The 26,788-nt window shown below is 35.8% G+C and overlaps 1 protein-coding gene across 9 annotated transcripts in view; it reads right to left on the bottom strand.

The window, feature by feature from the left end:
- Nucleotides 1-26,788, bottom strand: part of TRIM37 (tripartite motif containing 37) — a 246,306-nt gene that overhangs the window by 176,305 nt on the left and 43,213 nt on the right. For all 9 annotated transcript variants that reach the window (XM_081270428.1, XM_081270433.1, XM_081270435.1 and 6 more), the window contains exons 10-14: nucleotides 23,145-23,195; nucleotides 21,405-21,486; nucleotides 20,367-20,443; nucleotides 4,205-4,384; nucleotides 2,230-2,344 (exon numbers count right to left, since the gene is read on the bottom strand). In XM_081270428.1, coding sequence (XP_081126554.1) covers nucleotides 2,230-2,344; nucleotides 4,205-4,384; nucleotides 20,367-20,443; nucleotides 21,405-21,486; nucleotides 23,145-23,195 — 505 coding nt within the window. The remainder of the gene's footprint in view (nucleotides 1-2,229; nucleotides 2,345-4,204; nucleotides 4,385-20,366; nucleotides 20,444-21,404; nucleotides 21,487-23,144; nucleotides 23,196-26,788) is intronic.

Below are 26,788 nucleotides of genomic sequence, written 5' to 3'. Positions count from 1 at the left end.
AGCAGAAAGCAAGAAATAATTAAAATCAGAGCGGAAATCAATGAAATTGAAACAAAAGAAACTATTGAAAAAATTAACAAAACTAAAAGTTGGTTCTTCGAAAAAATAAATAAGATTGACAGACCTTTAGCCATGCTAACGAAGAGAAGAAGAGAGAGAACTCAAATTACTAACATACGGGATGAAAAAGGCAATATCACAACAGATGCTACAGAAATACAGAAGACAATTAGAAATTATTTTGAAAACCTATATTCCAATTACATAGAGGATAGTGAAGACATCGATAAATTTCTTAAGTCATATGATTTACCCAGACTGAGTCAGGAGGATACACACAATCTGAACAGACCAATATCAATGGATGAAATTGAAGAAGCCATCAAAAGACTACCAACCAAGAAAAGCCCAGGACCGGATGGGTATACAGAACTAACATCATCAAAATGGCGATATTACCAAAAGTTCTCTATAGATTTAATGCAATGCCAATCAAAAACCCTAGGGCATTTCTTGTAGAAATAGATAAAGCAATCATGAAATTCATATGAAAAAATAAAAGACCCAGAATAGCAAAAGCAATTCTAAGCAGGAAGTGTGAATCAGGCGGTATAGCGATACCAGATTTCAAACTATATTACAGAGCAATAGTGACAAAAACAGCATGGTACTGGTACCAAAACAGGCGGGTGGACCAATGGTATAGAATAGAGGACACAGAGACTAATCCACAAAGTTACAACTATCTTATATTTGATAAAGGGGCTAAAAGCATGCAATGGAGGAAGGATAGCATCTTCAACAAATGGTGTTGGGAAAACTGGAAATCCATATGCAACAAAATGAAACTGAATCCCCTTCTCTTGCCATGCACAAAAGTTAACTCAAAATGGATCAAGGAGCTTGATATCAAATCAGAGACACGGCGTCTGATAGAAGAAAAAGTTGGCTCCGATCTACAGATTGTGGGGTCGGGCTCCAAATTCCTTAATAGGACACCCACAGCACAAGAGTTAACAACTAGAATCAACAAATGGGACTTAATTAAACTTAAAAGTCTTTTCTCAGCAAAAGAAACAATAAGAGAGGTAAATAGGGAGCCTACATCCTGGGAACAAATTTTTATTCCTCACACTTCAGATAGAGCCCTAATATCCAGAGTATACAAAGAACTCAAAAAATTAGACAATAAGATAACAAATAACCCAATCAACAAATGGGCCAAGGACCTGAACAGACACTTCTCAGAGGAGGATATACAATCAATCAACAAGTACATGAAAAAATGCTCTCCATCTCTAGCAATCAGAGAAATGCAAATCAAAACCACCCTAAGATACCATCTCACTATGAAGTCAAACAACAACAAGTGCTGGCGAGGATGTGGAGAAAAGGGTACACTTGTACATTGCTGGTGGGACTGCAAATTGGTGTGGCCAATTTGGAAAGCAGTTTGGAGATTCCTGGGAAAGCTGGGAATGGAACCACCATTTGACCCTGCTATTGCCCTTCTCGGACTATTCCCTGAAGACCTTAAAAGAGCATGCTACAGGGATACTGCCACATCGATGTTCATAGCAGCACAATTCACAATAGCTAGACTGTGGAACCAACCCAGATGCCCTTCAATAGATGAATGGATAAAAAAAATGTGGCATCTGTACACAATGGAGTACTATGCAGCAATAAAAAATGACAAAATCATAGAATTTGCAGCGAAATGGATGGCACTAGAGCAGATTATGCTTAGTGAAGCTAGCCAATCCCTAAAAAACAAATACCAAATGTCTTCTTTGATATAATGAGAGCAACTATGAACAGAGCAGGGAGGAAGAGTAGGAAGAAAAGATTAACATTAAACAGAGACATGAGATGGGAGGGAAAGGGAGAGAAAAGGGAAATTGCATGGAAATGAAGGGAGACCCTCATTGCTATACAAAATTACATATAAGAGGTTGTGAGGGGAATGGGAAAATAAACAAGGAGAGAAATGAATTACAGTAGATGGGGTAGAGAGAGAAGTTGGGAGCGGAGGGGAGGGGGGATAGTAGGGGCATTTGGGGTAAAATTGGGGGTTCATAACCCACTTCAATCTAATGTATGAAATATGATATGTCAAGAGCTTTGTAATGCTGTGAACAACCAATTAAAAAAAAAACATTAAAGAAAAAAAAATTAAAAAAAAAAAAAAAAGAAACACTAAACCAGAAATAGATGTTATTTCCTTACCTCTTTAAGATTATTTATTTGTTGGATATAACTAGTCTGCGCAGCTTCCAACTGAGTGATATACCAATGCTGATCCCGGCATTTTTGAAAAAAAGTTGGCGAACGGACCTGAAACCTTAAAAGAATTGCTCCACATGAAAAATAACTCAAACAGTAAAATATTAACAGTCTAGCCTTGAATCTGTAACTATAAATTCCACAATTTTAGTTTGATTTGAGACAGGGTCTTATTAAGTAGCTGGGGGTGACTTCTAATTTGCAATTATCTTGCCTCAGTCTTCAAAGTCATTGGGATTATGGAAGTGTGCCACCATACCCAGGTTCAATAAGAGAAATAATGTGTTGCTATTTCATGCTTCAGTTATGAACGTGGGAAGTTATTCAAACATCAGTTTATTAACCTACTAAAGAGCCATGTCTTTGTTCTTGCCTTATTTTAATGATAGTGATGTTGATTATGCTCCTTAGCACCACATAAAAAATGAATAAAAATATTATTTTTCTTTGTGAATAACTGAAAGAATAAAATAAAACCCAGAAATATTATGAAGCAGAATTCAAATAATATCCCCAAAAGAAAATACAAAAAATATCATTAACGTTTTTTTCCTACACCAAAAATCATATCCCTTTTGTTCACATCTTTATTCTCCCAGAAAAACTAGGAAGAAGACATAAATGTAAAGGTTGATAAAATGGCAACTCAGTTATCCAGCATGCTAAGGACAAAAAGAATTCAGAATAATTCAAATTAGGTAAAAAATTTTGTTTTGATGAAAATTTTCTAAACCATTAAACACTTTGAAACTTCTCAGTTCAGACCATCTGAATCTCCTGTTTTAAACATTTTGAGTTCTCAGCCAGGCTTGGTGGTGGTACATGACTGTAATCCCAGATACTGAGGCAGAAGGCTCTCAAGTTTGAGCCTAGCATCAGAAACTTAGTAAGACCCTGTCTCAAAAGAATTAAAAATAAAAGGGTCAGGGGTGTAGCTCAGTAGTAGAGAGCCCTTGGGTTAGAAAAATCCTGTTTCAAACGAAAAAAAAGGCTGGCGACGTAGCTCAGTGGTAGAATGCCCCTGGATTTAAACCTGAGTACCAGGAAAAAAAAATAATTTAAAAAAGCTACCCCAACATTCAGTGGGGCTGTTTTTTTACAGTGATTGCATAGTCTGTTCCTTCTGGTGAAAAACATATGACCAAGCATTACACACTGGCTTTATCTCTATTCCACTTTTTTCTTCCAGTGTTGGGGATTGAACTCATAGCCTTGCACATGTGGAAGCAAGAGTTCTACCATGGAGTTTCCCCAGACCCCCTCTAGTCTCTTATTTTGAATTTGCCGTTTTCTAGAAAGTTGGTTTGTAAAAGCAGTCACCAAATACAATGTATCCTGTCAAGTGAAAAAAAGTTAGGCATTTGATACCTCACTGTTCTCAGATTATACCTTCCACATGGTCTGGAAGAAATTTATACAAAATTTTTACTGTGGCTGCATTTTGACTTGTGACTCCTTACATGACATCAGGTAGTGGAATTTTCCACTCTTGGCATCAAGTTGGCACTCAAAAAGATCTGGATTTTCGGGCTAAGATTGGGGCTTAATAGTAGAGTGCTTGCCTAGCACTCTGGGTTCGATCCTCAGCAACACATATAAATTAAATAAAGGTATTGTGTCCATCTACAACTAAAAATATTTTTTAAAAAAGATTTGGATTTTAGAGTATTCCAGGTTTTTAGATTAGGGATCCTCAATCTGTGATAGTTTCCTTTAACTTGGACTTAATAACTAGATGTTGAACAAACTTCTGATATTTACTATACACTTAAATACTTTGGATTTGAAATAAAATAGTTAAGAAACTAGTAAAGTTAGTATAGATTTTAGTACTCTTCTTCATTAAATGAATGGATTTTAAAATTTTGACATTATTTCATCCATAATAAAAGTCACAATATCAAATATTTTCTTTTACCTTAAAATTACTGTATCATTTTGTCGATTCAAGTATCCTTCATTTGCAAGTAAGTCCAAACGGAAAAATCTATTATAGCCCCAGCACTCTCCAACTTCAAAGTCAGATGCAAATTCTCGAATGATATTTTTAGTAGGATCATTGCAGGACTGGTGAACCATCTCCACACGATATTCATATCTAAAATTGAAAAACAGACTATTAATATAGAGTGAGCAAAGTAAAAAACAAGTAAGGACAGTAATCATTCGAGAAGAAATTTCACAACATATATAAGTGTGTGTGTATATGTGTATACATATACACACACACATACATACACACAGTTAAACTTCTTTCACAAAGGATTATACGAGTTTACAAAAAGAGCAATATACTGAATGGGCCACCAAAACATGACTGGCATAAGGGTCCTATTTTCCTCATAAAAATGTTTACCAAGGGGGCTGCGACACTGTTCGGGGATACAGCATTTGCCTAGCATGCATGAGGCCCTGGGTTCAATCCCCAGTAGTGAAAAAAAAAAAAAAAAAAAAGTTTACCAATATATTAGGAATGAAACAGCACCTAAAATAATAAATTTCATATAAACAAATACTTCAAAAAGTGGATTTTACCAATGCTGTGAGTTTTTTCCTTTGTTACTTGTATTTCCATACATATATTCTATTTCTATCATCCTTTGAGAATTATCACCATGAGATTTTAAAATATTAATTTAAAAATACTTTACTATACTTTTCCAATATAAGTTATAATAAAGCAACTTATGAATTAAAAAATTTAAACCTATAAAAATTTCTAATGGAAATTAAGTATACACTGGGAAAGTTATTCAAAATAATTAACTGTCAATTTCATCTAAAAAAACAATTTTTTATATCTACTTTTAAAATGAGTAAAGTGTAAACTGGAAACTCAAAAACAATCAAGAATATTGAAAATGTGGGAGAAAGGATATTAATGAAAATGATCAAATATGTCTAGATTCAAGTTCAGATAAAAGCTTAAAATTGATATAAAACGATTTCTGAAAACTCATATGCTTTGTATGAAAAGGCATACAGTGTTTAGGCAAAACAGTTTTTTCATTAGTTCTTTTAAGTCATGAGAGAGAAAGACTGAACTCTCACATGGCAATTAATCCAAGTAAAATTATGTACATAGCATCTCAACTCCAACATTAGATAAAACTAAACCTTATATATGAATGTCACAACCCAAATTCTTTACTTCTATCAAACTATTTCCTTAAACAACTCGAAATTTCCCCTTTTCGAAAGAAGTCATTCTTCACTCTTAAAAATCAAACCCAGGATGTCACTTACATGCAAATTTCCCCTGAAATCCTACATATATGTATGCTAACCCTAACCCTTTATAAACATATTTAAGTATAATTAACTTATGCAAGCAATTCTGAGGAGTTCTCATATTAAAAAATCGACTGGACTATTATACATGATTTCAGCTACCCTACTGTTAAACCCTGAATTCCATAATTAAATGGCATTTCAATATTTAATGAAAAAGCATTCCGAATCCTTTTCTAAGGTTACTAAAATGTTAAGTGAAAAACAAATTATATCCATTTTCATAAGAATAGAATAGTACCAGGAAGGTATTTAGATAATATCTAATAAATGCACAAACTCCAATCTTTTTAAAACATAGAATCTTCAATACTATTATCAACAATACTAAGATTACTACCATTTGTAAGACATTGTGAACTTTAAATTCCTAAAGTAGGGTTGGAAATCTTATTTAAGTGGGAGAGTCCCTAGGTTGAATCTATCAGCATCAAACTAAAAAACTTTAGCATTTAAATTATGGTCAACTTTGAGTTAATCATTATATACAGGATGAGTGACTCCAAGTTCATTGGTGTGTGTAAGGGTGTGGGTACAGGGGTTCTGAAATATTTAAACATTATTATCCTTTCACCATGGAATTGCCTTTGTATATTTCCAAAAAATCAGTTGGCTCTATGTGTGGATTTATTCCAAGACACTATTCCACTGATCAGTTTTGCCTATCCTCATGCTAATACCATAATGTTCTGATTACTGTACTTTATTAAATTCTTTTTTTTAAGAGAGAGAGAGAGAGACAGAGAGAGAGAGAATTTTAATATTTATTTTTTAGTTTTCAGCGGACACAACATCTTTGTTTGTATGTGGTGCTGAGGATCGAACCTGGGCCGCACGATGCCAGGCGAGCGCGCTACCGCTTGAGCCACATCCCCAGCCCTTATTACAATTCTTAAAACTACATAGTGTTAGCTTTCAAATTGTTTTCAGTGATTCTCTATTGCTTTTTTTTTATTTCACTGGATTCTGCTTTGATCTTTTTTTTTTCCTTACATTGCATTTTTCTTTTTTCTAACCTACAACACAGAAGTAGAGGTTATTGATTTGAGACCTTTCTGATTTTCATTTATAGACATTTAGCACTATAAATGTCTGTCCACCTACTACTTTAGCAACATACTACGAATTCTGGTATAATGTGTTTTTATTTTCATTCAGTCAGAAACACTTCTTTTTTACTGGTGCATTATAGTTGTACAATATAATAATATAATTTTGCCCAAAACCTTCCCCAGAACTTCCCGGCTCCTCCCACTCACTGGTCCCTTTCCTCTAGTCTCCTGCTCTCCCTTTGCTTTACATGCTATGTCTCCTACTTTTCTTTTCCTTTTTCCTCTGGGAAATATAATACTCTTGAACCTTCTGATTCAGTCAGAAACACTTTTAAAAAATCTTGTGGTTTCCTTTTTGATCCAGAAGTTATGGAGAAGTATGTTATTTAGCTTTCAAATATTTTGATATTTTCAAAATATCTGTTTAGTATCTAAATTCCATTTTGGTGAGAAAACATACTTTAAATCATTCTGAGTTCATTCAGACATGTTTCATGATCCTGAATATGTAATATCTTGGTAAATACATGCTCTTAAAAATAATCTGGCTAGGTCCAGTGGGTGTATGCCCATAATTCCAGAAACCCAGGAAGTTCAGGCAGAAGGATAGCAAGTTTGTGGCCAATCTCAACAACTTAGTGAGACCCTGTCTCAAAATAAAAAATAAACAGGTCTAGGCACGTAGCTCAGTAGTAGAGCATGTGTGGGGTTCAATACCCAATACCCAAAGAAAGAGCCTTTAGGAAGGTTTTAAATGATATGCCATTTATACGGGGTGTGTGGTACGGGAAATCAAGCCCAGGGGCTTGCTCATAATAGTCAAGCCCTCTACCTATGAACTAAATTTATCTCCAACCCTCTTTATATTTAAAATGAATTTCTGGTGGACAGCACATACTTCAATCTTGCATTTTTTAGCCAAGCTATCTCCATCTTCACAAAATGAATGGTCTTTTTCTTCATTCCATTTCATGGAGAAAATAATTTGAAGGGCCATAGGGAGTTACTTGCTTCTTTGAAATGTTTTTCAATAGTATATCTCTCATGAATCAGATTCTCCATGCAGATGATGCCATATTTACAAACGATTTATCTGTCAAGTTAATTCACTTCTTAATTTTGCCATCATCACACTTATAATTCATTTACCAACTTCAGGTTCAATTACTCCCATACAAAATATGGGTGTGCCCAATCCTCAGCATGTTAATTAAACCATTGTTGAGCTTAAGAAAGATGCCATTAAAGATCCAGTAAACGCAAAGAAAGTACAATATCTTATGGACCTTTTGGGTACACCCCATAGATAACTGTGATCTGGATGACAAATGCTATTATGGGTCTTCAGGTAATAGAAATTGCCAGTTTTTCATGCCATCCTGGCCATTGAAATCTGAGTTCTGTATGTCTGTCTGTATTCCTTATGACAGCGCTTAGCTTCTTCATAGATAAGCTTCTTCCTTTCCTTTCAAAGCATATTTCAGGTAAACTTTTTCTCAGATGATTTTTACCTACAGTTCTGCCAAATACCTTCACTTTTCTTAGGGGTTTCTGGCATAGCAGGAATCTTCTTTTTGGTGGGTTTTTTTTTTCCCCCTCCATCATTTTTGGAACTGGAGATCAAACCCAGGGCTTTGAGAATGCAAGGCAGACACTTTGCCACTGAGCTACATCCCATTTTATCTTCTTTCTTGCCATGTTAGCTGTATATCTGTTACTTTATAGTTCTCTGTTGTGGTAGGACAATAATCTCTCTCTTCCCCCATAAGATATCCACATCCTAATCTCCAAAACCTATGAATATTATCTTCTATGGCAAATAAGAGCGCATGTCACTGTATAAAGCTAAGAATTATGAGACTGAGGAAATTATCCTGAATTACACAGATGGAGCCTAAGTGTAATAAATGTCCTTATAGAAAGAAAGCAGAGGAAAATCTGACATGAGACCAGACAAGGCAATGTAACCATAGAAACACATATTGGAGTGGTAAGGCAACAAGGCAAGGAATACTGGCAGTCACCAGATGGTGGAAAAGGCAGGGAATGAGTTCTCCCCTTGAGTCTCTGGAACAAGCACAATGGTACTAAAAGGTTGATTTTGGTTCAGCAATAGATTGCAGACTTCTGAATTCCAGGAAAGTGAGAGAATAAATTTTTATTGTTTTACACCACCAAATTTGTGGCTTTTTTTTAAGCACATAAAGGAAATTAATACAAAGGTACATAATCTTTAACTTATTACAGATTAGCTTTCAATTGCACTGGTTACAGAATAACATCAGACTCTTTTGTTTGTCTATGTACTCAGTTTTTAACCTTTACCTGATTGCCATCATGCATTTATTTCAATAAATTTACTTTCCCAAAGCATTAATTCTCTTTCAATGTTACTTTAATTTAAAAAAAATGTTTAAATCTACTCTCATATTTTCCATTTCTGGTACTCTTCTCTTTCTTCCTCCCCTCTCTTTTAGATTCAAATTTAGATAGCCAAGTGTCATTTTCCCCCTTCTACCTGAAGCATTTCTTTTTTTTTTTTTTAAAGAGAGAGTGAGAGAGGAGAGAGAGAGAGAATTTTTAATATTTATTTTTAGTTCTCAGCAGACACAACATCTTTGTTGGTATGTGGTGCTGAGGATCGAACCCGTGCCGCACGCACGCCAGGCGAGCACGCTACCGCTTGAGCCACATCCCCAGCCCCCTGAAGCATTTCTTATATAGTCTAGGTCTGAAAATATGTCTGCAAATGTCTTTGTTTCACTTTAACTTTTTAAACGATATTTTTGGTAGATACAGAAAGCTAGATAAGATATTTTTGTAAAAAAAAAAAAATACAGTATTACCATTTCACTTTATTTCAAATGAGAAATCCGATTTCATTCTTGCCCCCTTTTTTCATGGGAGGCGGGGGTGGGGGTGGTACTGGCAATTTAAATCAGGGTGGCTTAACACTGAGCCACATCCCCAGACCCTTTTGTTTATTTTCAGACAGATTCTCACTAAGTCTTTAGGGCTTTGCTAAGTTGCTGAGGTTGGTCTCAAAATTCGCAATTTTCATACCTGAGCTTCCTGAGTCACTGGGATTACAGGATCTTACACTATTAAACAAGTGCTGTACCACTGAGCCACACCCTCAGACTGATTTCATTCTTTTGTTTCTGTACATATAACATTTTTTTTCCTGTTTGAGATTCTGTTTATCATTATTCATTTAAATATTTTTTCTGCCTGAAGGAGGTGGAAACTTACAACCCTTTGGGGGGAAATGGAAACTGAGGACTCTGACCTTTCATAATTTCCTTTATTTGCCAAAGTTCCCCTGCCTGCTAAAAGTAAGCCCTCCAAAAATATATGACAAACTCCTTCCATGATGTGACCCTGCTAAACCTTACAAAACTCAGACCTTTGTTGTAGCCAGTCGCCATTTTCGCCTTGAAAATGTGCCCTTCTGTTGCTTAATAAAACATAACCAATCCATTGAGGTCAGTCTCCCTTTTTCTTTTTGTATTTTCTTTCATTTGGTGCAGAAACCCAAAACAGGATTGGAGACTCTCTACCTCTCCTTATCCTAATGAACCTCTACCATCTTTTCTCATCTTCCTTCCATTCCTTTCCTTCTTTCCTCCTGACAGGAGGTGGCCCTTCATGCTTTCCAAGTACATCATAGCTTAATGGCAGCCAGTACTCAATTCCAATCATGGGCTAGATTTTTGCCGCTTTCCTGCCATATGGATAGAGCAAGGACATGTATCAGGTCCTTTATTGGTGTAGGAGGCATTCTCCTAACCCTATCCTCTCCTATTTCTTCCTTCTCTTATGTATTCAGACCTACAGATCAGAAGCCACTTTTTGCCATTTTGTTCCTGCAAGCAACATAAGTCTTCTCATTCTTCAGAAAGGTAAAATTCCTTCTGGTCTCTCACAAAGACACCCTACCCAAGACCCTCACCTTCTGGCTCATCCAGACTCCAGGAGTCTTCCCACCAATGGGATTGCAGGAGGGGATGCCCCCTCATTCTCTGATGGAACTCTGTCTGGTGATGGGAGACATCAAGGGATGCTTTGATTATGACTGCCAACCCAGGTCAAAACTCTCCAACATGGGGGCTTCATCCCACAGGACTCCCCTTTAGGTTGTCTCATTAAATAAAAAGTTTTTAGATTGTCCACTTCCAATCTGATCTCAAAAGTAAATGTCTTATTAGGCTAAGTACACAGATCTGGCCACAACCTAAATTAGACAACCTAAGTTGATGGCCAGAATTCAGAATCCAGGACCTGGACCCCCAAATCCTCCAAGACTTGAACAATTTCTTCTAAGGAAATGGCAAATGACCTGAAGTTCTTTACCATCAAGCTTTCTTTTACTTTTATTCAAAGTCCTCATTTTGCCCACCTTTCTCTGCTCTACCATTGATTATCACTGACTTCCCATTCCATAAGCCCCTGACCCCAGCCCTCTTCATTTACTGCCCCTGAAATAGCAGATGAACCCCACCAAAAGTAAGTAAAGCTGGAGGATACAAAGGTAAATTTCACAGACAGGAATGGCCTGGTAACTATCAAGAGAGACTGTCAGAGTCACAAGCTTTCTTCTGAGTTAACGTAAGACTTACAAATCTTCCTAACTTCCTACATAGGCAAGCTTGATCTGTGTTTCTGTGAAGGCTAGTATGACTATCTAGCTCCAATATTTATCCCTCATATTGGTCTAAAAGATGTAATGTGGCACATAAAGGTCCTAACTAACTTTACTAAGAAAACCCTAATTGACACAGATAAAGGGATCTCTATTGAACACATAGGTAATGCCAAAAGAAAGGTATTTTACAAAAATCAAATGGCATTAGACATCTTAAGTATAGCTCATGAGGACATCTGTGACATTATAAAAGCTAAATGTTGTATATGATAATTCTATCAAATGGGTCCCATTGGTAACCCCCAAATGCTTTCATTTCCAAGAAGCAATTTACCTGCAGCCCTGCCCAGCCTAAGTAGACAGGATATGTCAATTCCTCAAGAAACTACACACAGGAAAAATATAAGCTCAAGATAATATGGACAGGGGCTGGGGATGTGGCTCAAGCGGTAGCGCGCTCGCCTGGCATGCATGCGGCCCGGGTTCGATCCTCAGCACCACATACCAACAAAGATGTTGTGTCTGCCGAGAACTAAAAAAAAATAAATATTAAAAAATTCTCTCTCTCTCTCTCTCTCCCCCCTCTCTCACTCTCTCTTAAAAAAAAAAAAAAAAAAAAAAAAAAAAAAAAAAAGATAATATGGACAAAAGGAACCCGAATTACTCTGAAGGAGGAGACTTTTGTGACCAGATTCTGAAACTCTGGGAGATAAAGATAGTTCCTACCAGTTATAAAATCTGTTAAGAATGTATGGTTAGAAATCCAATTAGAACCAGTCAGCATAGGCCAAGGTGACCCAGAGCTGCCATGACAGTGGGGACTTGAAAAATCTGATGTCACCCTGCTGTCAGTCAAAAGTCAAGAGGTGGGTTGGATTCCCCTTTCACCTAGGTATTGGGAATATTTATCCTGGCTTGCTCTAGTTCCTTTTCTGTGTGAGAAATTTGGTGCGTGGAAATTTGTGGCTCAGCGGTAGAACGCTCACCTCGCACGTGCAGGACCCTGGGTTGGATCCTCAGCACCACATAAAAATAAATAAGTGAAATAAAGATAATGTGTCCAACTACAACTAAAAAATAAATATTAAAAAAAAAGAAAAAAGAAAAGAAATTTGATGCGTGAGACAGAGGAAGGCTTCAGACAACTGAAGACAGCTGGCCAGGGTCACTCCCTGGTTCTGCATGAAGGTCTCATATTCTAAATTTGACCCTGACAGCCCTCTGGGGTAGCAAATATTGACCATTATCTGTCTCTGTTTCTGATGGTGGAGGGCACCCTCACTCAATGAATCTTAGATCCTAAGATGAAATCTTGGTCTGGTCTGAGGGCTCTGGGAAAGAGGTGACCCATTTAATCCCCAGAGTTTGAACCAAGCAATCTCTCCCTTTTCAGAAATGCTTCTATGCCAATTCTGTCCACACTGTGTGCCTCTTAAACAGGAACCCATTATGAGAGAGTCTCAAGTTAAAGCTCCCTTAAGCTTTAAAATTAGACAGCCTTCTCTAGACTCTAAGAAGATACATTTTCTTCTGTACTCCTCTCATCTGGCAGGAAAAAAGAGCAGAAAATCTGTTTTAGTTACTTGCAGTAAAACTACCCCCACATCTATCCTGGTTCAGGAATCCAAATTATTTATTTTCTCTAGAGGAGATATCACCCAGAGTACTAACAGGCCTGCCTCCCACTTCAAATTGAGGGGCATAATATGAAATCATGGGCCTGGGGAGTATGAGGACCCAAAAGGACAAAGGGAACATGTAGGACATTTTAAGGACACAACTAGCTGACAAATGTCTTCCCTTAAATTAAAATAGTTATTATGAAGTTAATATCCTCCATACTGAGTGAAGCCCCAGCTAGAGGTCATGGAAGGAAAGGAAGAAACTGCTTACCCAAGAAGCTCCAGCACCAGGGAGCTGTCTCCTAGCCAAAGAGAGAGCTTTCTCAGCAAAGGTGCCCATGTTCTGTTCTCTTTATTTTTGTTCAGAGGGAAGCTTCATCCTCAAAAGTAATATTAGGGGATGACATAATCACAGTTGAGATAAAGAAGATGCCTAATAATTTTCTGCATCCAACCTGGCCTGATTACTAACTGGGAAAAGGGTCCCAGGGGAAGTAAACTCTGGGACCACACCTCAAGAGACTGGTTTTACAAAAGAAAAAAAAAAAATGTTTAAAATGCTCTTCATATGAGGTTTTGCCAGTTAAGCTCAAAACAACAGCTTCCCTTACTTATCTTCGATAACCAAATCTCTCTAACTCCAAGTCTTACAAAGCTTGCAGAGATGATTGTCCAAAACCAGCTTGAGACCAATAGGGAAAAAAAAATGTCACTTTTAAATTCAAACCTAAAGGGCTGGGGATATGGTTCAAGCAGTAGCGCACTGGCCTGGCATGTGTGCGGCCCGGGTTCGATCCTCAGCACCACATACAAACAAAGATGTTGTGTCCGCCCAAAACTGAAAAATAAATATTAGAAATTCTCTCTCTCTCTCTCACTTTCTCTTTAAAAAAAAAAATTCAAACCTAAATGGCTGGCTAACTTATCTGCTCTTGCACTCTACAACCCTGCTTTCTTAACAAGTTCCTCCCTAAAATTACAGCACAAGGAAGGGAAAATGGAATGATAGACTCTTACTTGAGAATACTTACCTAAGGATTAAAGGCTCTCTCATTCTTTCAATACCTAAATTGATTTTAATCTGAGCCAAAAGTGCACTCTAGTCTAATGAAGATGTTTGACATGCTCCTTTACTAATTATAGCTTTCAATTTTTTCTAGAACATCTGTTCTTTCCCAAATTCTGTAGTTTTCAGCTTGTGGTTTTATGGTAAATCCACATTTGATCCTGCATGCCTAAATTAAAATATTTTTCTGATCAGTCTTATTTTACCTAACTATAGAGGTTTTTACACTCTGTTCAGAGGGCTAACTCTCAAATACATTGGAAAAATCTCCATTTACAAAATCCTACCTGTGGAGATCTACCTACAAACAGCTACAAGATCTGTTTCCTGTTTTGTGTATGTGTGCATACCTGGGTATTGTGTTGTTGTGTCTACATATGTGCTGGTGTTCATGTAGCATGTACATGGTATCAAAGTTGGCATACAGATAAATGAGCACTCATAATAAATTAAAATTTAAGAGAAATAGATCCAAGTATCTTTTAGGTCATGTGACTTTAAAAGTTCAATTTAAATTAGGTAAACAGATGAGAGTAAAAATGTCTTTAAAATGATTAACACAAGTTTTCTAGGTGGTCAAGACAATTAACAGAGTACTGGTTTTCATAAAATGTCTAGCCATTGTTTCTAGGATTTTCCTTCAACAGGAAAGAGATAGCTGGTACTGCTAACTACACTTGTCTGGTATCTTGGTTTTTACATTTAAATATGAGTAAATCAGTTTTAACATCAACATCAATGGGGTTAATCATAAATGTGTTACAAGAGACATCTGATTAATTTACAAAGTTAAAGTGTTAAAACATCAACTGCTTCTTAAACCCCAAAAGGTAATATATTTAAAGACTAAATGTTTTTATAAACTGGTAAATGAAAATAGAGTTTTAAGATTAGCTTGTTTGGGGTCTTCACTAAAGCAAGGTTACTAAAAGTTCTAACAGGTGTAATTCTATATGCAAAGAGTCCAAAAGTTTCAGCTGTGTTTCAATTAAAAGTAGTGTAAACAGCATAAAGTATTTCATCTTATTAAGAGGAGTAATTGGGAAAACTCAGAAATTTCATAAGGATTGTTCAGAATGTGAAAAGTAGAAGGATGAGAACATCTTTTGTGTGGTAAAGTAAAAAGTTGTAGAATCTCTTTAAGTTGCAGAAAGTCTGTGGAGGGTAAATTTCAAAAAATTTGTGTGTAACTAAATTGGCCATTTATAAGTAGCACAATCAGTTAGTTATTCAAGGTTTTTTTTTTTTTTTTTAAAACTAAGGTCAAATATAAATGTACTGATATAAACCAAAGTTTAATCCTCTACAGGTTAAAGTAACAAGGATTTCTCAAAACATTAATCTGCTCTTATCTAGCAGGATAATTTCTGTGTTAAGTTTTATTCTTTAGAGAAACTAGTCTTAAAGGAATTAAGGTTTCTAGAACTCTGGTTAAAAACAACTGTTAGAGTACTATACTACATTACAGATTCTGAACTTTACTTTGAAAACTAAACTTGGTTAATATAAGAACATCAGTGTAGGGCTGGGGATACAGCTCAGTTGTAGAGTGTTTGCCTTGCATGCATAAGGCCATGGGTTCAATCCCCAGCACCAAAAAAAAAAAAAAAGAAGAAGAGAAGAAGAACATCAGTGTAATCCTGTTACTGGCTTCTTCATCTTATCTTCCAAGTATATAAGTCTTTAAAGTTTAAGGCTTAGAAGAACATTTTACCAAACTGGTGTTCTTGAAACTAATGTTTAAAGTAAAGGTTTGAGATTATAAAAATTATATTTATTGACTCATAGCTATTATACAAACTAAATATTTTTACTCTTGTTAATTTCATTTTATATTTTCCTTGGAAACCTAACTGTTCTCTGTTAGTGTCTAAAAGAAGTACAACTTCTAAAGAATATCAACCCCAATTAAACAGAAGGGGTAAAATATAAAGTTATAGACATTAAAGGTAAAACCTGGTACTGTTAAGACTGGTGAAACTGGCATGCTGAATGTTTAAGACCAAAGCTTAGAGACTAAAGTTAAGGAAATAAAAGGTCCAAGAAAGAAAAATAAACCAATATTTGGCTCTTGCCCTCTGAGGCCAGCTTGGACCCAGGGAATGACAGCACTTCTCTAAGGGCTTTGCAACTCTGGGCCACTGACCTCCCAATCAGGAGGACCAATGAGATGCTGGAGTACAGAAAGCCATCCAGTATACAAGTTGCAAATAGGAGGGCCATTGGAGAAGGAGATGTCCCTAATACTTTCAAGGGAAGTCATATGGTCAATGAGATCCTGACCCCTTCTGGAAGATGGCACTAGAGGTGCTTCCCTCAAGTTCCCAAGAGTGACCCCTCTGAGGGAACTCAGCTGATTCTTAACAATAGATAGGAACAAGGTCAATTTGACCAGATTGATCTTAAAACACCTACCAAAAACAGTTATAACCAAAGTACAGCCATACCTGGGCATTTAAAAGAAAAATAGTTCTTTAAATGAAACTTAAAACTTGTGTCAGCCCCGTAGTCCTGGTGCCCCATAAATTCTGAGGCATTTTTCCTTTGCAAGGTTCATATTTACCCTTCCTCACCAAAAAATTGGACTGGCCTCTGTACCTTGGTCTTCCTTACTCTTCAAACTGACCTTTTACCTAATAAGCAAAAGTTTGCCTAATCCGATAATGACACACACTAGATGAGCCCACCAGTTTATTCCCTTACTCATAGGGCTAGAGATATCCACTGGAATTGGCACAGGCGCAGCGGAATCAGGAACCTCTTTTCACTACTATAAAAAGTTGTCAGAACAGGTTATGGAAGATATTCAACAGGTTTCCGATTTGGTATTGACTTTACAAAATCAATTGGATTCCCTGGGGTCTGTCGTCCTGCAAAATCATCTGGGCCTAGATCTCCTTACTTCGGAACAAGGTGACCTCTACCTTTTCCTCAGGGAAGAATACTGCTTCTATGCCAATCAATCAAGACCGATAAGGAATGAGATTAAACAACTACAGGACCCACTGGAACAGTAGAAAGAACTAGCTGATTCCTGGTGGGCCTCACTGAAAAACCTAAAACAGTGGACTTCCTGGCTTCTCCCTTTTAGGTGTGTGTGTGGGGGGGGGGGGGGCATACCGGAACTTGAACCTAGGAGCATTCAACCACGGAGCCACATCCCCAGCGCTATTTTACATTTTATAGAGAGACAGGGTCTCACTAAGTTACTTAGCACCTTGCTATTGCTGAGGCTGGCTCTGAACTCGTGATCCTCCTACCTCAGCCTCCCAAGTCGCTGGAATTACAGGCATGGACCACCATGCCCAGTGCTTCTCCCTCTTTTAACTCCTCTAATACTCGTTTTTCTTATAATAATCTTTTTTCCCCTGCTTTAACTTTGTACAGAAGCAATTTCTTGAAAAGGTTACCTGACTAACCCAGATCACCTCCTAAGAACATGCAAAAGCCATTTTCCTCCTTCACTCACAACATGATTCTCCTAAACCCCATAAGGAATCACCCACTAGATGCTGAAGTTCCCTTTTTCTATAACTCCTCAAGCCACAACCACCAGGACTGTATAACCCCCACCTTCTTATCCTACTCCAGATCTCTAACAGGGAATTCCCCTATTCCACACCTCCTCAGCACTTCCTCACTGGAAGACCTCAGCAGAGGGTAGCCAAATATGATTAATTCGCCCCAATTCATCTGGAATGAAGGAGGTGGAAACTTAGAACCCTTGGGTGGGACAGACACACACACAACAAGGACAACTGAGGATTCTAATCTTTCGCAGTTTCCCTTACCTGACAAAGTTCCCGGCCTGCTAAAAGCCCACCCGCCAAAAGTAAATGACAAACTTTTCCCGCAATGTGGCCCTATAAAACTCAGACCTTGTTGTAGCCAGTCACCATTTTTCCCTTAAAATGGGCCCCTCCATTGCATAATAAATCATCACTGATTGAGATATGTCTCCCTTTTTTTTTTTTTTTTTTTTTGGTATTCTCCTTCATTTGCTTTCAATCCCCACCTTCAGAGACTATGTATTAAGGTACTTGAAGCCAGTCTACCATTTTGGAATTCATACATATACATACATGTTTATGTTTGTACGTGTGATTTGTCTAATTTCTACTACTATGCCTTTAAGTGCAATAACTTTTTAAAATATTTTTAATTGCAGATGGACACAATACTTTTATTCTTTACATGGTGCTCAGGATCAAACCCAGTGCCTCACATATTCTAGGCAAGTACTCTACCACTGAGCCACAAACCCAGCCCTGCAATAACTTTTATAACATTTAGCCTGTCATTCATTCCATCCAGTCTATTTGTGACCTCAAATAGTTCAATTTCAAGAAGTTCAATTTGAGTCTTCTATGTCTTCCACATCTCTACTTAACTGTTTGTACAAATGGAATACAATTCTGTCTTAATGTCTTTCTCTCATCATTCTTTGTCAGTTCCTGCCTAATTTCAATTGATTGATTCTCCTCCTCATTTATTAAGTATGTTTTCTTGCCTATTTCCATACTCATTAATATCTTTTTTTTTGCATACCAAACACTGCAAATAATTTTTTTTTAATGTTGGATACTTTTATAATCTTGTAAATTCTCTTGAGCTTCATTCTAGGATGGAGTTAAGTTACCTGGAAACAATTTGATCCTTTTGGGTCTTGCAGTCATTTATTAGGTGAATCCAGAGCATTATTCCCTTTAGGGATAACTGTTCCTTGCTACTTAGGGTAAATTTTCTTCAGTACACTACCCAATGTCCCATTAATTTTAAGTATTTCCACTGTGGTTGGTGGAAGTAAGCATAGTGCCTAGTTCTGTGTAAGCATCAGGTACTCAATTATTCCCTCTAATCCTTTCAGGTAGTTGTTTTCCAAACTCAGGCATTTGCCTCACATGAATGTCCTAATCAGTACTCTGCTGAATAGTCAAGGTGAACCCACTATGAATCTCTGGATTTCTGTGGCTTTACTGCTCTGTCCTCTCTGGTAATCTGTACGATGCATTCTAGCTGTACTGGATGTCCTAAACTCTTAGCACTACTTCCTCAACTAAAAAGTCTACAAGATTCTACTTCAGATAACCATCCTTGTGTTGCAGCCTGAAAAGACACATACATAGCTATAGGACAGAGCAATCAAAGAACTAATCTGTTTCTTATCTCTTGAGAATTGCTTCATTTGTTCCCTAATCTAGAAAATGTTGGTTTTTTGGGGGTTGTTGCAGGAGAAAGGGGTAAATCCCATCCCTGTTACTCCATGTTAGCTATAAACAGATATTCTGTACCAGAGTCGACAGATTTTATATAATAAGGGGAAAAAAAGTTCATTGATATGGCTCTTAATTCCACATCACAGGTAACATTTAAACAAACTACTGCTTGTTCAGATTAAGTATGACATTAAAGAAGATAAGTAATTATAAAACTATTTTTTATAATATTTCCCCTTAACAAGAATTGGATTAGTGGATGCCAGGGTCTAGGCAGAAAGAAACTGGGAAGTGACTACAAGGTTTCTTTTTAGGGTAATAAAAATGTTTTGAAATTGGATATAACTGATGATTGCAGAACTCTAGGTCTTTAAAAAAAATCACTGACTTGTACATTTGTTAACAGGTGAATTTTATGGCTTCTGAATTATATCTCATTTTCAAATTTTTCCAACTAAGTGTATTCAAAATCTGTGAGGCCAAATTTTATTTATATATATTTCAATCAAAAGAGCTTATTATAAGAAATTAAATATAGAAGCAAATGGGAGAATCCAGTTGTCATTGTCTTCTTTGTCCAATAATGGGGATTGAACCCAGGGTTACTGTACCACTGAGCCATAGCCCTTTTTATATTTTATCTTGACACATTCTTGCTAAACTGCTGAGGCCTGCCTCAAACTTGCAATCCCCAGCCTCATTCCACTCAGTTACTGGGATTACAGGCATGAACCACCATACCCAACTCAGCTAAGCAAAACAGTAAAGAGATTTCCAAAAATGCAAAGCAAGAAATTTTCACAATAAATATTTTGTTTAGGAAAATTGCCACTTTTCATTTAAAAAAAACGTTTATGTTAATAAGCAATAGGCTTATTTTACAGTGAATTTTAAATTTTTTAAATATTTTTCTCCGTTTTAATTTCTAATTCAGAAAATAACAATAGATATAGCACATATAAAGAAAAACTCTGGGATTCCCAATAAATTTAAGAGTATAAATCCTTATACTCTTAAATGAGAGAAAACAGTTAAAACTATTCATAATATCATCATATTGTGCCAAGGATTCCACAGTAATGTATATCTTAACACAAAAAAAGCAATTAACAAAAGTAATTAATGAAAATTGCTAGAGAGATATAGATAGGTACACATTTAAAGTTGTTATTTTATTACAACTCTTACTTGGAAGTTTCAGGCAAACCAGCTGAGAGTTCCAAAAACACAGATAAGTAGTATCCACGGACAACTCCATTTCCATCCTAAAAAACAAGAAGGTTAACTTAGAATTATGCAGAGGAGAGTGAGGGGAAGGAAGTGGGTGTGGGGATGTGATAGAATGAGACAGACATTATTACCCTATATACTTGTATGATTATACTACTGGTATGACTCTGGCACCATGTTCAGCCACGGGAAGGAGAAGTTGTGCTCCATTTGTGTACAATCTGTCAAAATGCATTCTACTGTCATGTACAACTAACAAGAAAAAATTTTAAAAATAAAATTTAAAAAAGAATAAAGTTCTTAAAAAAACAAGGTTATGCAAATAGAAACTGATTATCAATTAAAAAAAAAATTAAACCACAAGCTGAAGGCAAAAAACAAACACCAAAAATACGAAAAATTTATGGCACAGTAAGATCAACAAAATGCAGATTAATATCTTACATCTGAATTGTGAAATATTTTTAACCTTAAAAGCAATAAAATAAATTATAAAACACCAACAGGTCTGAGTCCATAACAGTTTTAAACTTCTGTACATTAAAAGTGAAAATATCAAGGCATACAACTTAAGGATTAACAAGTCTGAAAAGTGTTAAGAGGTTTAACATACACAGAACTCTTCACAAAAACTAGCCTAAAAAAACAAAAATTCATGGGCCAATTTAAGAAAATATATGGGTCAAATCCTGAATTCACCATCAGCAAATGTTTTTATAGTTTTATGTTTTAATATTTTAAAGCATTTTTAAAAGAAGAATTTTAAATATTTCTTCTAAGCATAATTCTTTTACAAACCAGAAATAAAATTTAATCATGTCTCAGGATTTGTTATATCCACACTTAACTCATTTTTCCACAGATTTAGTAATGTATTTCACAAAGAAACAAAATCATCATTACTTTAATTTCCTTACTCCATTAAAACATTAAACTAATACACTATGGAAGAATAAATGATCTTTGGTTTCAAAATTAGAAATATAAAAAACTTACTGGGTAAACTTTTAATCTCCAACAGAGTCCTGAAACTTGAAGAGGTGGACTGTAAACAGGATCTGCTCTCTGTCGCAAAGTGCTTAAGAAAAAAAACAACCAAATCCCAAGATCAAAACTGTAAAAATGGCAATAAGTTTAAAAACCAACTACTTTCTTCGAGTTACTTATATGAAATCCTGAACAACTCATAGACAGCAACTGAATAAGTCAAGATTTCACTGTTAAGTTTAGATAATATCTACATTCTGAAATAAGAGAAAATTTAATAGTGAAATATTCAGCAATATCTATAAAGTTCAGTAAAAATGAAATTGTGACATTCAAGGGAAAAAGAAAGAATCATTAAGTTTCCTGAAGTTAATTCTGCTCCAATAAGCAGTCTTTCATCATCCCTCCACTCCACTCCCCAAAAAGGCTGGAGGCATGGCTCATGGTAGATCATCATATGCTTAGCATGTGCAAAGCCCTGGGTTCAATCCCAGCACTGAACAAAAAACAAGAAAAGCAAAATATTTATTTCCCACTTCTGTGTAGTATAATTATCCTTTTTTAATATGGAAAAACAAGAGAATAACCTGCTAAACCTTGATGTATATGGGGAAAACCTCTTAGAGACTATGCTTTAGCCACAAAATTATCCCATAAGAAAAAACACATTAGATGGGGGAAATCCTTTTTTTTTTTTTTTTTTTTTTTTTTGGAAGGGGTACTGAGTATATTTAACCCAGTGTGTTTTACCAAATCACCTCTATTCTCAATCCCTTTTATTTTTCATTTTGAGGCAGGGTCTCACTAAGTTGCTCAGGGCCTTGCTACATTACACAGGCTGGCCTCAAACTTGCAATCTTCCTGCCTCAGCCTCCCAAGTCACTGGGAATAAGGCATGCACCACTGCACCCAGCAGTATAACCTTATTTTGATGTTATTGCCTACTCCAAGTTCTTTTCCCAAAGACCTTATATTTTTAGTTCCCAGTTTCATGTTACCCTTGAAGACAAGTCCCTGAGGATCTTAGTGATTTTGAATCTTTGCTTCTAAACTAAAAACAGCAAAGGCTAATAAAATTAACATGCAACTTACAAAGCCTGTAAGTTTCTTATAATAGCCTCTTATAGGCAATTTCTCACTTTGGAGCTGAAACAAATGGACTCCAACACTTTTGTTTCGTAGGATGGGTAGGTAGGGGATCACTGACTTCTATATTTCTGGCCCCGCACTTTAGCAAAAGCTAAGTAGACTCTCTTCTTTAAAATGTTTATCAGTCTTGGTAGAACATAAATAATCTGAGAATTTAAAATTCAAAACATTCCAAAATCTGAAACCTTTGAGCTCCAATATGAATCTACAGTGGAAAATGCCACACCTCACCTCATCTGATGTGTTGCAGTCAAATCACAAGGCACTAACAATACCATATAAAATTACCTGCATGCTACAAATATAATGTGTGTGTATAAAACAAATGAATTTCATGTTTAGACTTACATTCTGCATCATTAAACATATGCAAATATTCCAAAATCTGAAATTTGAAACACTTCCAGTCCTAGCATTTCAGATATTGTACAATTGAGACCACCATCTATGTTTCTAATAGGAAACTTATTTCTTCTAAGATTATTAATCTGAGTAACACAGATCACCAATCTCTATCCTACTGAAGAATCACATTTTTTGACTTTTCCTTATGTATACCTACAAAAAAAAAAAACACACAAAGTTGTCAAAACCCCTTACCTGAAATTCTCTAAAACAAAAGTGGCTGAATCATAAGATGGCACTAATTCACTAAAAAGAAGTAAAAAAAAAAAATTATTTAGCTTAATATACAACTTTAAAATTTCATTTAGTTTAAAAACAAAAAGTCCCTCAATAATACCTTTAAAACTTTATTAAACTAGTCCCTATGAGATATTTCCAAATCCTTGTTAAATATAATATTAAATGAATCCCTAAAACTACCAAGTTTTTAAATTTTACAAAGAGACTAAAAAAGTATACTCGAGAAAATAGGAAAAAGAAAGAAATTGGTGCTTAGGCTACAATTTTGAATTATAAAACAAATATACGCAGGCTTTAGAAATGAAAAGAAATAGCAAAGTTAAAAATATCATAATTTATCCAAAGAATTCCTTCAAAACAACTTTGTAGAAATATTAATAGACTTTAAATATACTTTGAGACTACTTACTAGTAAATAAACCTACATAATACATAATCACTTAGGAGATAAATGGGATGGACTAGCATAATAATACTTTCTTGGCAATGCAAATTTACCTAAAACAACTTTAGTTCCATACTATCTCCTCCAAAGAGAACTATAACTATAGCAGATGGGATATGAGATAATCCATTTTGCTGGCAACTACCCTTAGATCATGTGGATGGTGTGTGGTACTCTCATTAGAACACCTCAAAAGTCATTAAAGCACCATTTATTATAAAAATCCTATCATATACAGTGTTTTAATACACACTATTAATTTGATAAAACGTTTAACAAAACAACAAACTGAAAGCCATTTCACAATATCTTCAGATACATTTTCTAAAGTCAATTCATCAAAAATTTGACCAAAATAAGATAGGGACACATCAATAACATTGTCACACTATGATAGTGCCTAAAGAAATTAGTGATTTGCCCTATGAAAATACAGTATTGATAAAAAATAAATTATTCTTTATTCAGCTAAATAGGTCACATCTTTTTCACAGTAAGGAGATGTACTTTGCCCTGCAATTGTTAACTATAAAACTACTATCCAAATTGACTATGTGAAGCACTCATATCCCTGGTCAATTATTATCTGACTCATATTCTTCACCCCTAGATCTTTAATCCCCTTCATGTAAGTGATTTAGAAGTCAGATATTCGTGGAAGTCAGCCCTAAGGTCTCCCCATTATATGCTTTCTAGCAGAAATAATGCCCTTAGTGCCTAAGAAGTTTTAATGGAACCACAAATCTACTCAGAGATCTAAAGGAATCTTCCCAATAAAGTCCTCAAATTTGTTCACAAAGTGGTATGTTTGGGGCTATAATCTTATGTAATTTACAGTATTGGTCAGTTTGCCTATATTTAGATCATCCTCATAGTATCTAAAGATTTCAACCAATCCCCAGCTGCCTGATGAGCTATGTAGTGTTTCTCCAATCATGCCCTCAACATCCAGTGTAATATCGTTCCTTTGTTGTTATTACCTTAAATCCAGACTATCATTGTCACACACACAACCTCCATTATCCCACTGTGGTGAGGATCAAACCCAGAATCTGACACATAAAAGGCAAGGGCTCTACCACTGAGCCACATCCCCAGCCCTCATCAGCCACTAGGGGTTAAAAGAGTTTATCAGAATATAAACAGCAGAAGATGACCCAGTCAACTGAAAATGATCTAAGAAAAAGTTGACAGGATGAAGACTACAGTTGCCAAAACTCACTAACCAAGATATTACAGTGTAGTCTAGCTGTCACTAGATGAGGAAAAAATGATCACACTCAGAGCACAGAAAATAGATCTGTCAATCCAATATATATTGCGATATACTTCTACATATGTACCTTTCAGGAAAAATGCAGACACAAACAGCACTATATCAAATTAGTGCAATGAGACAGCATAAAACAGGATGCATACACTTGCTCTATTACCAGTCATCACATTTTATGACTGCTCCAGTCATCTCTCACTAAACCCTAACTCATCAATCACAAGGGCTCTTCTACTGCATTTTCTGCTAACACATGCTTGGAACATGGCTAACATTTAAATAAATATTCACTGAATGAATATTTATAAATATTTGCTGTCAGATCATGAAGAGAAACATTTGCTCAAACATTTATTTTGCACTCTTTACCTATATACTCAAAGCCATATCTACAGCTAAATGGTCTATTCCACCTTTAACTATTTATTAACAACTCCAAATTGTGATTATTCAGGTTATCTTTAATCTTATTATTACCATTCTCAGTCTACACATAATGCATTGCTATATCTTCTCCTCATAGTTTTATACCTCGTCTCACAAACATAGACTATTCTTTATGAATGGATTCATCTCGTGATGATGTCAATCTTCATCTTCACAGAATATGGGGAAGTAGCCTCAAATCCATTCTATGCTTTCTATATGATTTCCATATGCTTTCTAGCAAAAATAATGCAATTAGTGCCTAAGAAGCTTTAATGGAACGATAAATCTAATCAGTAATTTGCAAGCCAATGAGTTGTGCATCTTTAGAAATATGACCTCCTCCTAACTTAATGAATAAAGGATGGAAACAGAAGACAAGTATCCACTTTATTCCCTTAAGGAAATAGATCAAGCTGCATAAAAATTGGTTCTCCCTCCCAACTTGACCATTCTCCCAGAAACTTATAATCTCTATGGACTCAGAGCTATACTATTCTCTCTTCTCAGTTCTCCTTAGAGACACTTAAACTGTTCTATTTCTCATTATGCCCCAACAATAAATAACCTTTCAAATTCTAGCTAAGATTTTTCCCTGTTATCCCCCGAATATAACAGCTTTTATCATATCCATATTTTCATTTATGTATACATACCCATTCTCATCTTTCCAACAAAATCCTACATATCTTTCAAGGCCTTTCCCAATTTTTTTCCAGATTATACTTTTCTTGACCATTCCAGTCTATACCCTGACTTCTTTTCAGAACTGATATAAAATGGTATATAAATGAGTACAAATATTTGATTTTAAAAAACAATTCTTAACTACTTAATATGGAATATCTGACTGATATTTTTAGTTCCTCTTTAACACCTACAATAGTGCTAGCACCTTTTCATCTCCATAGTGGCTTCAACACCAAACATTAACTAACAGAACTAAAGACAATCCAGTCTCAATCTCAAAGCTTAAAACATCACTGCTTTGCACTTCTAAACTTTGATTTGTAACTTAACATCAATAAATGCCAGTCTTTTTTATTTGGCCATCTCTTCTTTGCTGATCAAGTTATCAACAGATCACCTCTGTTTTCTGTATATTGCAATAGTAAACTAAGTCTCCAATAAAAATTAGAGTTAAGCTAAAAGTCAAAATTTCCAAAAAGGTGGTGGGCATTACTAGAGAGGAAGCCACTTAATTATCACACTGGAAAGCACTATTGCTTGCCTGATAAGCTGTTGAAAGTGGTAACAGGATAGAAATTTACCTGAATCAGTGGTTTTCCAACTATACTATGATATTAATATTGCTTAGGGTGCTCAAGAAGCATTTTCTAAAGGCTGGGGATGTTGCTTAGTGGTACAGCACTTGTTCAGCATGCATGCATTGAGGCCCTGGTTTGATCCCTAGCACCATAGAAAGAAAAAAAGGAAAGAAAGGAAGGGAGGGAG

This window comes from Spermophilus citellus (genome assembly GCF_964194105.1).
Source record: "Spermophilus citellus genome assembly, chromosome: 17".
Lineage (NCBI taxonomy): Eukaryota > Metazoa > Chordata > Mammalia > Rodentia > Sciuridae > Spermophilus > Spermophilus citellus.
The sequence above is the reverse complement of the archived record's forward strand: the minus strand, read 5'-3'. Positions and strand labels throughout refer to the sequence as shown.